At 35.9% G+C, this 11,301-nt stretch overlaps 1 protein-coding gene across 2 annotated transcripts in view; it reads left to right on the top strand.

Moving 5' to 3' along the window:
* Positions 1-11,301, top strand: part of Ahctf1 (AT-hook containing transcription factor 1) — a 75,322-nt gene that overhangs the window by 13,215 nt on the left and 50,806 nt on the right. The window contains exons 4-8 of one of the 2 annotated variants that reach the window (XM_010642638.3): positions 95-275; positions 3,139-3,346; positions 5,106-5,222; positions 8,361-8,445; positions 9,617-9,767. In XM_010642638.3, the coding sequence (XP_010640940.1) occupies positions 95-275; positions 3,139-3,346; positions 5,106-5,222; positions 8,361-8,445; positions 9,617-9,767 (742 nt within the window). Of the gene's footprint in view, positions 1-94; positions 276-3,138; positions 3,347-5,105; positions 5,223-7,768; positions 7,913-8,360; positions 8,446-9,616; positions 9,768-11,301 lie in introns of those variants that run through there. The other variant, XM_019210427.2, reaches the window with a different exon arrangement.

Below are 11,301 nucleotides of genomic sequence, written 5' to 3'. Positions count from 1 at the left end.
ACTTTTTTTTTTTTTTTTTTTTTTGTAATATGTGCTGTTGGTTGTGTTTTCTCACTTCGTAGAGAGAAAACCAATCATATATTCTGCTTTCTAGGTAACAGCTGTTGAACCTATAATTAATCATGGCGGAGCCAGTGCAAGCACTCAGCATTTACACCCAAGCCTGCGATGGCTTTTTGGTGTGGCAGCTGTGGTAACTGATATTGGACAAATCCTTCTGGTTGACCTGTGTTTGGATGACTTATCATGCAGTCAAAATGAAATAGAAGCATCAGGTAATTAGTCATTTTTTTACTTGAAACCAAAAATTGAGCATTTGAATGTTCTGATTCAATGGAATGTTTTTTAAAATGGCCTAAAAATTTTATATAGTACAGCAGATTGTTTATGTATTTTTGTTTCTTTTGTTGTATGTTCCTGGGCACTGTGGATTCTTCTTGTATGGCTTATTCTATTTTGTTAAAGGGTTCATGTGCTAAAGTAAGCCTTAAAAAATGTAGGGATGTTAATCTATATCTGTATCTATATGTATATTTAAATAAGCTCTATTTTTAAATAAATCTTGGAATAAGGGCTAAAAATATAAACTCTTGATCCTCATCAGCCAGTATAAAATTCTCCAGCCATGCAAGATCTAAGAGTGTTTCTGGCATATTGTTTATGTTCTAACGGTAAGGCCAAGGGAGAAAAATTTAATAGGAAAAATAATAATTAAAAGTTTCCTAACAATATAACATCCCAAAATAAACTAACACTATTTAAATATAACAAAAGTAAATAGAAATTTCCTCCTTGCAAAGCCTTTATACATCTCTTTTCAAGTGCCTTCAGTTTTTTTAGTTATGAGACTGCTATTTGGTTCATGTAAAGAGAAGGAGCGTTTACTAAAAATATGTTTTACTTACAAGTTTTCAGGAAAGCTTTTTTGTTTTGTTTTTGGCTTTTTTGGGCTTTTGGGGCTTTTTTTTTTTGGGTTTTTTTTTTTTTTTTTGTGGTACTGGTGATTGAACCTAGGGCTTACTACATGCTAACCAAGTGCTCTAACACTGACATCTTCAGGTGTTTGTTTGTTTGTTTGAGACAGGGTCTCACTTTGTAGTTGAGGCTGACCTGAAACTCACTATGTATCCCAAGCTAATCGAACTCACAGCGATCCTTGTGACTCAGCCTCCCAGTTATTGGGATTACAGCATGCACCACCACGCCCAGCTCAAGCCTTTTCTTAAATTTTAGTTTGAAATGGGATCTTATTATATTGCCCTTGAACAACTTGGCCTTCTATCACAGCCTTCTGAGTAGCTGGGATTTTAGGTGTGTGCTCCTATACTTGGCTAGGAAAGGACCCTTTAACCTGAAAAGGGTTTTGACTTTTCTGCATTTTATCTAGCTTATAGCAAATGTAGCTTATAAAAATTGTTGAGTAAAATAAAATTGATAAATTCAAACTACAAATGGTAAAAATGTCTGACCAGAAATTTACCAGACAACCAAATCTGTCACTGACTGACTGACTCTTTATCTGGTAGAATGCCTCACATTTTGTAATTAACTGTATAAGGCTGGGGGACTAGCTCAGTGTTGGGTAAAACACTTGCCCAGAGTGTATGGGGTCCCTGGGTTTAATCTCCAGCACCACAAAACAATAATAATAATTCAAGACTATAACTGTTTTGATGTGTGTGATATATATTTTCTGCAAATGTAAGTTAGCTCTGAGTAAAGATTAATATTTTACATTTTGGTGAAGATACTTTGGAGGTGCTGAGTACTCATACTGTATTATATGAGGAGGTACATGATGAATAATTGCTTCCCAATGAACAGTGGGTTCATGTTGGCAGTATGATCCTTTTTTAAACTTTCCTATAAGTTTTAAAACAGTGTTCAACCAGGATTGGATTTTGTCCTTTAAGAGATGGGTCAGGATAATGCTTCTGGCTACCAGTAGTTAAAAGACTAGGAATGCTGCTTAATATCCTGTATTGTTCAGGCTACCCCTCCACAGCAAAGAATTTTATGACCTCCAAATGATGATATTGCCAATATTGAAAACTCTACTTTAAGCTATTTTAATTAATTGACTTTGTATTTTACCAGTGACTGCAAGAAGGTTTGGTTTGGTTTGGTTTTTGTTTTGTATGGTTGTTCTATTGTAAATTGATTTTAAAATTTTGTCAATATAAAGGGAATTTTTTTTTCATTAACTATTGCTGTTTGCTACTTGAAAATACAGACTGAACTGAAAGGGCAGAATAAGTGTTTAATCTTTTTAAAATACTAATTATCAAAGTGAGAAGTTTGTCCTACTTCCATCAGGTCATTAAGATTGTAGATGTAGGCAGCATGAGTTTTCATCTTTATTTTATTTTATTTTTTCCTTCTGTTTTGTTCTTTCTTGAAACTGGGGATTGAACCCAGAGCTTCTGTCCTAAGCTACATCCTCAGTACTTTTTATTTTTTATTTTGAGATAAGATTTCATTAAGGTACTAAGTTGATTTGGACTGGGCTTGAATTTTCTATTTTCCTGCCTCTGCCTCTCAGAGTACTGGATTTGCAGGCTTGCACCACTGAGGTTGGCTCTTGCACTCCTTTTTGAGTGTCATATTTAAACACAAAACGTAGGAAGTTTTTGACAATACTTGTGTTTCATCTATTGTCATTATTTTTGGTGCTCAGTATGTGTTATCTTTGCTAACATGAGCCCATTTGTTATCTGATGCATACCCTTTAATAAAGATGTACAAGAATTATTTGAATATTTCCTATTTGAAGGAGTCAGCCATTCCTTCAGAGGAGGTTGTAGTTCCAAATATGAATCAAGAAATAATCAGCCTTATGTGTGGTTGGCAGGAAATTAATACGTAAGAGATTCTACCTCAGATAATATTGAATGTGTGCTAAATTTTTTACACAGTTGCATTTTTAAATTGTACATTAAAATGGATGCAGATAAGGATGGCCGTTTTCCAATTCAGCATGCTTTATCCTTAGTTTTATTTTAATTGACATAGTTGACTTCATTTATGGCTTGAATAATTGATGACATTTCCTTTTTTGCTCTCTGTAACTTCTTTTTGTCAGTTTTTTGTGTCTTGTCTGTAGTTTTAAATCTTAACTTGTCTAACTTTTTGTTTTAGACCTTGAAGTTGTAACTGGTATCCCAGCTGAAGTTCCACACATTAGAGAGCGTGCTATGAGAGCTGGGCGTCATCTGTGTTTCCAGTTAGTAAGCCCATCTGGAACAGCTGTTTCTACTCTTAGTTACATTAACAGGACAAATCAGCTTGCTGTAGGTTTTTCTGATGGCTACCTAGCACTTTGGAATATGAAAAGTATGAAAAGAGAGTAAGTGTGACTTCACTTCTTACATGGTTTTTGTTTTCCAGACAGTGTCTTTCCATTGTTGTCCAGGCCAGCCTTGAACTTACCATGTAGCTCAGGCTGGCTTTGAACCTCCTTAGGGGCCTCCCTTTGCCTCCTGAGTGCTGGGATTACAGGCAGGTACCATCACACCTGATTTCTTATTTGATTATTGGTGCTTTCTTTTTTTGAATATATATGTTAAAGTATTTGAAAATTACAAGAGAAAAGTGATTGATCTTGAATAGCTTTTCATTGGATTCCACCGCAATTTGATATAATAAGGAAACGATTTAGAACATGAATTTAGCTTGGTTCTTTCAGTGTTTAGAAGGCATTGCACTAGTTGAATTGTTTGATTTGCTAATGCAGTATACAGGATTTGTGGATGAACTATTTGTATTGTATGAATTCTTTCCAAAATATACTTTATCATACACTATATAAAATAGTTTAATAAAGTGTTCTTTATTGATGGGAAAAAATTTTTCAGAATCAAAGTTATAAAATACTTGTATTTAAATTTTATGCTGTCAAAAACTTCCCCCCAAAATGATTAAATTGAAATTTTCTATCTTTGAAGTTAAATTCTCTGTATTGTGGGGTGAGGGATTTAGCTCAGTGGTTCTGCTGCCTGCCTCGCAGGCACAAGGGCCCAAGTTTGATCCCCGGTTCCAAATAAAATTCTCTGTATTGTGATGGCACATACCTGTAAGGCCGAGGCAGGAAGATTGCAAGTTTGAGCCCAGCCTGGACAATTTAGACCCTGTCTCAAAAATAGAAAAAGGTGAGGGAATGCAGCTCGGTGCTATTAACTCTGGGTTCAATTCCCATTATCACCACCACATACACACACAAGAAAGCCTATAATAGTGAGGGAGGCAGCAAACAGAGTTTTCATTTACATAGATTATTGTTGAGTTAGGTAGATGCCTGTTTGGCACTTAGGATGTTAATTTACACCACCCCACCCCTAGGGCATACTGATGTATTTATCTCACCTCTATTTGCTTTTGTCCTTTTATCAGCTCTAGTTTTTTTAATTGCTTCTAAAACAGTCCTGGAGAAAGCCAGGCTTTTGTAGCAGTGATTTCTTACTATTATTGTTTGGCTAATTATGCTGTTTTTCTTCTTTTTGTGGTACTGGGGATTGAACCTTGGGTCTGGCACTTGGTAGGCAAGAGCTATACACTGCACTGTCTCTTCAGCCCTTTTTTATTTTGAGATCTGGTCTGAGTTGCTCTTACTAGCCGTGAGCTTTGTAATCCTAGCCTCTAAAGTAGCTGGGGTCACAGGCATGTGCCACCATAGCCAGCTTGGCTAATTAATGCTTTTTAAGGAATTCATGGGAACTCTAGTTCTTATTTATCTTCTCTTTTGGCAGTGGGAAACTGACTTTAAACCCAAGTGGCTAAATTCAGATAGTGTGGCGGTTTTTCATCTTTTTGTCGGATACTTAGAGGAGAGCAGTACAGTAGTGTCATACATTGGTATGAATCTTAAGAACTAGATCACACATAATAAATGTATGCAAGTGATTAAGTAATTATCACTGCAGTTTGGGTGGGAGTGATAGGTGACATGGCCATAGTTTTGATGTCTTGTGCCTATGTATTTTTTAAGGTAAGATGAGTTGGCTGTGACCCTAAATCAGCTCTGGGAATCATGTGAACAGTGGTTTCTTAACTGAACATTTTTCCAAAAATGATAACTTAAGAACATACTACTTTTTTGTCTATTTTAGATATTACACACAATTGGAAGGTGGAAGGGTTCCTATATATGCAGTTACTTTTCAAGAACCTGAGAATGATCCTCGCAATTGCTGTTATTTGTGGGCTGTTCAATCTACACAAGATAGGTTAGTGTGATGCATGCAGGTTTTAAAATGTCAAAATGAAACAGTTAATTTATTTTGGGAAGCTTTGTACTTTGTTTCTTTTAGCAAACCAGTGTTACTCTTTCTATATTTAAATGACTATTTTTAAATGTTTGAATAATTGAGATATCAGTAAGAAGAAATTGTGCTTACTTGACTTGGTTCCAATATTATTTCAAAGGGTAACCCAATACAGATAAGTACCCAGTTTCTTGTTAGCTTCAGTAGTTTTTAAGGCCTAATTTATAATTTCATTATTTCCCAACTTCTGTTGTCATGCCTGTCTTTTATTTATTCCCACTCTATTCTCTAGTCCTTGATTTATACAGTATGTTCCTATAGTTAATTTGGCTAATCTTTGTGGATCTATTTTAAGCTCTAATTTTGTTCCACCATTAACCTATGAGAAATCTTTCAGTTCAGTTTCTAGCTGGTTAAACTTACTCATTTCCAGTCTTAGAACAGTTCAGGTATTGGCTTCTATTCATTTTGAGGGTTTCTTTCATTGATGGTAAAACAGTTAAGTTTGTGGTATAAATGCTCTGTTGATAACTTACACTATTCTTAGTAGTTTCTCTATAGATCCATTCTAAGATTATAGATACCTTGAACTACAGTCATTTCAGGTTTTTGTGTTAGATCGCTCTACTTCTGTAAAGAATAAATGAATGAAAAATTGGTTTTCCACTTTTGAAATTTATCAATCCTGTAGAAAATTGAATTGAAAATATATAAACTATCATTAAATTGTATCATAGTAAAATCTGTCTGGTTGTAAATGTAGATCAATGACTTAAACTATGATTCTTGAAGGCCCTAAGTGATAGGGAATAAAGGAGGAGTACTTTGTATTCCAATTATTTTTCCTTCTGGTACTGTCCCTTGGGGTGATGATTTCTGTAAACTTTTAAGTATATTAAAATACAAATTTAAATCAAGAAAAGTAGTATGGTCCCTTTTCTATCCTATGAGAATAATAAACATTCTGTGGGAATAATGAACAAAATAAAGGAAGAAGAAAGGAAGAATTATTATAGAATGAATATATTATCATGGTGTGATTACATGGGTGTCGATCTTAAATTGTCATAATGTTCATTGATTATCATTACAAACATTTACCTGTGTAAAAAAGGTTAATAAAAATGACTGGTATTGAAAGGGGGTTCGCGTGCCCTTTCGGGTGCCCCTTCCCAATTAGGCCACTCATGCACCGAGAGGTCCAGCAGGAGATCTTTATTGTAGGGAGGCAAGCAGGAGGCAGGAAGGCAGAGAGAGAGGAGGAAGAAGAAGCAGAAGGAGAGAGAGGAGCAAAGAAAGGAAGGTCCTTTTATCAGTTTTGGGGTGGGCTATTGCTTATTTATGAGGAGTGAGTTACTTTTAACCTATCACAGGCCAGATTGTTTTTATGGTCCCAGTCCTGCAGACACAGGTTTTAACTTTCCTGGACCACTGTGGCCTTGCCGGGGAGGGAAACCAGAGATAAGGGCATGAGGTCATTTTAGGAGCCAAGATGTACCAGGAGAATGCAGCCTGTGAGGCGGCGTCACAGCATACTTTAACATGATCAATTCCCTAACAGGTATTCTCTTTAATGTTGATTGTATGCACTTTATCCTGTTGACTGGTTGTCAGAGGCCATTTATTTTTGCTTTATGGTCCTATGTTCAATCAGTGTGGTTTGGGGCATGTACTGTGTGCCAGTAACTGCCCTAGGAATATAACTATACATAAGACCAACTAGTTCATCTAGAGCTTATATTCCAGTGATGAAAAGAGAGAGCAGAATAAGTCAAATTAGTATGTGTATTTAATATAACTTCATATAATGATTTTAAATGCTGAAAATAAAGTGGAGAAAGGGGATATAGAATATGGTGGACTACAAGGTATTGCTGTTTTTAGATAATTAGAGTTTGGTCAGAGAATGGCGAGAGGTATGGGAAGATCTGGGAGGGAAAGACAAATATTTTAGGAAAAGCAAAATCAGACAGCGTGGAGTAGTTATAGATAAAGGCAGAAAAATAATGATTATTTGTATATAGTTTGTATAAAGCTTGGCTAAGGAAAATTAATTTTCTCTGACTACCTCAAGCCAATTAAATCAGTTTTTGGTGTCGTGACCTAAAAATTAGAGTTTTTTGCAAAGCTCTTCTAGTGATTCTAATAATAAGTAACCAAGGTTGAAAACCACTGGCTTACAGTGAGTGAAAATTACTGGAGAAAAGAAGAGAGTTGCAAACTGTCTTGGGAACCTTCCCAATACTTAGAGTTACTTGGAGATTAAGCACAAGAGCCAAGACAAGTGTATAATGTCATTTTGGAAGCCATGTAAAAGTAATGTGTTAAGAAAGCTTAGCTGCTAATAATAAGATTCAAAGTCAGATGATATGACTCTGCATAGCTGTATTTAACATTGTGCTCTATACTTCAATAATGCATGGTTGTTCTGATACCTTTACTTTCTTTATAAGCCCTCGTCTGCATGGTCTAAGGCAACATCTTCATTTTAAGTAGAATATAACAAGATGGAGGAAGAGACAAGGAAGAAAGAACATGCAGCAGCAAAGGCCATGTTACCTCCTATGAAAGATCTCTGTAGTAGCCGTGGGATAATTGCTTACCTTTCATTGGCCAGAATACTTGCCCACAGAGCTACAATACCTAGAGCTGTGAGTGAACCTGTGATAGTTCAGTTATTTTAGGTAGCCATATGTCTTAAGACATACCTTTGAAGGAAGAATATTTGAAAAAAAAAATAATGGGTAAAAAGTTATAGCTGATGCCATGTAGCTATTAAAGTATGTAAATGTTGCCTTAATTAGAATTTTAGAAAGTAAAAGTTACTCTTTCAAAGAACTACATTTTGGGTTTTTTTGGTGGTTTTTTTGGTACTGGAATCGAACTCAGGTCCTTGTGCTTACAAGGCAGGCGGCAGAACCACTGAACTAAATCCCTGGCCCAAGAACTACATTTTGTGAAAGCAACCATATAAAGATACATTCTTCACAGAGACAGTTTTTAAATATAGGTTCAGCGTAGTATGCAGAAAATTCAGATGTTAAGCAATATTTAATGTTTTAACATATTTAATGTGTCTCCTCAATTTGTTTCTTTCAGTGAAGGTGATGTTTTGAGTTTGCGTCTGCTTCAGCTGGCCTTTGGTGATAGAAAATGTTTGACATCAGGACAAATCTTATATGAGGTAAATGATAATTACAGTATTAACATTTTCTTTTCTCACCTATTTAAATGTTTTATCTTTCATTTAAAAAGATATTGAGGGGTAGGGATTTAGCTCAGTGGTTCTGCCGCCTGCCTTGCAAGCGCAAGGTCCTGAGTTCAAGCCCCAGTACCAAAAATAAATAAATAAAAATTAAAAAGATATTGAAAAGTTATATTCAAGTTAATGTTGTATTCATGATGTAGAAGTGTACTAGATTAGTGATCCTGAGATGTCCACTTTATTTTACCTGTTTTACAAATACAGCACTCTTCTTCACGTATCAGTTTCTTTTAAAATGAGGGAAGGCGGACTAGACTCAAGTTTGTGGCCTAATTAGTGCCCAAGAAAAACAATCCTTTGTTCCTTTGACATATCAAGCAATAAATCCCGTTACCATGAGAGGGCATGTGCATCCAGATGCTTGGATAAGTACCTGTTTTTGACAGAATTTCTGAGAAAATAGAGGGGTACTGCGGATAGTCATATTTTGCCATTCATCTAGAACAGGCTTTTTTAACCTAGTGTTATAACCTAGTGTTCACTAGGTTTTTTAACCTAGTGAAGATTATATGGATGAGTTTGAGGGACTCCTTGAATTATGTGTGACATTTTTATGATTATACATTTCCCCCCCTGGGAAAGTCTAAGCCGTTCACTACTTAAGGAAATCAGTGAGCAAAAAAAATGAACCTATGATATTTTAAGATAAGAATTTCAATAACAATATCAAAATAGATTTGTTGGCCTAAGGCATATAGATATATAATTTGGTTTGGTTTGGTTTATGTGGTGCTAGGGATTAAACCCAGGGCCTTGTGCATGCTAAGCGTGCACTATACTACTAAGCTACACCCCCAGCCCCTACAAATACAATTTTGATATTTACTCCAACTTATACTCTCAACTGGTAGTACATGAAGGTTCACATGTTTGATATAACTTTAAAAGATTATTTGGTTAAAAAATATAAAAGATTATTTGGTAATTATTTTTTAGTCTAAATCTGTCTTATTATTTGTGCTTTATAGTAAAAAAAAATTTAGATGCTCTTTCAGTCTTATGTTTTCTTTTACTGTGCGAAACATCTTTAAATTTAGAATGCTCTTTTGCTTATAAGCCTGTTAAGGTTTGTGTTCATTTTATGTTATAGGGGCTAGAGTACTGTGAAGAAAGATATACACTGGACCTGGCAGGTGGCATGTTTCCTTTGAGGGGACAGGCTAGTAATACCAAATTGTTGGGATGCCAGAGTATAGAGAAATTTCGACCTCATGGTGACAGGGAAGAAGGCATGAGTGAAGGTTGGTTAAAAGTATTTCATGTGAAGTCTTCATTATAATATTAATGAGAGGTACTGGTTTTTAGAGTTCATACTCCTGGCAATTAAAAATCTTGTTTAAAACTTTTAGTACCGATCATGAATTTATTCCAATCTGTATGAGATACTAGGTATTTCTTACTCTCCAGATTGCTGTATAGAACTAAAAAATTGAGCAATTTAGATCAGTGAAGTACCTTTGTATTTTAATTGACTTCTTAAAACCAAAAGTGGTCTGAAGTAGCTGGTATAAATAGTTTCTGAGTGTTTGCTGTATATTTTTTGAGCCATATATTTATTACAAACATGCTGTTGTCAGTTTGAATTTTCTATTTTCTTTAATGTTATCTCTTCCTGGTAAAATCTAAATTGTGGCATAGATTTTGAGTTCATCATTGATTCATATTTCATCCTTGTCACTAATTGTGACCTTTACAAATTATGTTTCTGAGCTATGTTTCCCCATCCATAAGTGACATAATTCATTATATCTTTTGTAAAGGGTAGGTATGAGGATTAAATAAGATGATGTTATAGGCTCATTCAGTTCTGAGAATGTTCATCCGGGCTGGCTGTATGTGCATCCCTAGCTTCATTCTCAATGATCTCAGTCATCACTGAGATGCTCTCTGTACTACTGCCCATATCTGTATTTGTCATCTGGTTTTCACATGTGCCCTCGCTGTGCCCTCCCCTGCCTGCTCCTCCACCAGCTCGAGCAAGGAAAGTAGCCTCACAGGCACCCCTGAAACACCCCCCTGCCCCCGACCGCCTGTTTGGGCCAGTCCTTGGACCCACTCTGCAGAGGTGTAGGTGTCATAAAGGGTATTTTTCCTTCAGATCTCCCAACTCTGAATATCTTTAAAGAAAGGGCAGGGGAAACCTGTAGTAGAACTATGTGGAGTTCAACCCTGCAAGTTGGGGAACTCAATCTGGGCCTTGCAGCCTGAGGTCAGTCTGAGTCACATGGATTAGCTGAGATCAAGGGACTTGGTTCTGCACATGGCTGTGCACGTGGTATATTATGACAGCAGAGATATCATCTGAAAGAGGCCCTTCAAATTCATTCTTTTTCTTTCTTTTCCTCATTCCACTCTGCAAATTCTTTTTTCTGTCTTCTTTCTCCAACTCAGTCTCTTGCTCCATCACATTATCCCTTGTCTCCCTTTCTGTTCCTGCTCCTGCCCTAACTCAGACTTCTTTTATCATTTTTTCTTTCTTTTTTTTTTTTTTCTTAATGTTCTTTTCTTCTGTCATTTTACCTCACTCATGGGTCAGTAGTTTCATGGGAAAGTGAGCCCCTATTACTGTTAAAGGGATATATTCTTGTCCTTATTCTTGCACTCTTGTCTATCCCTTTTGAATTTAATAGTTTTGTAAGGATTGTATGGTAATTCTGTCTTGTGCTTTCACTTGAAACCTTCTCCAATTCTTTCACTTATCTACTCTCATCCTAACGCTGTCTAAGCTGCCATCCTAAATGGTAAAGATGCCATATTGAAAAGTGTATTCACTGC

This window comes from Fukomys damarensis, unplaced genomic scaffold, assembly GCF_012274545.1.
Source record: "Fukomys damarensis isolate Sample0158 unplaced genomic scaffold, DMR_v1.0_HiC HiC_scaffold_11, whole genome shotgun sequence".
In the NCBI taxonomy this organism is placed as follows: Eukaryota; Metazoa; Chordata; class Mammalia; order Rodentia; family Bathyergidae; genus Fukomys; species Fukomys damarensis.
This window is presented reverse-complemented; position numbering and strand designations above follow the sequence as displayed.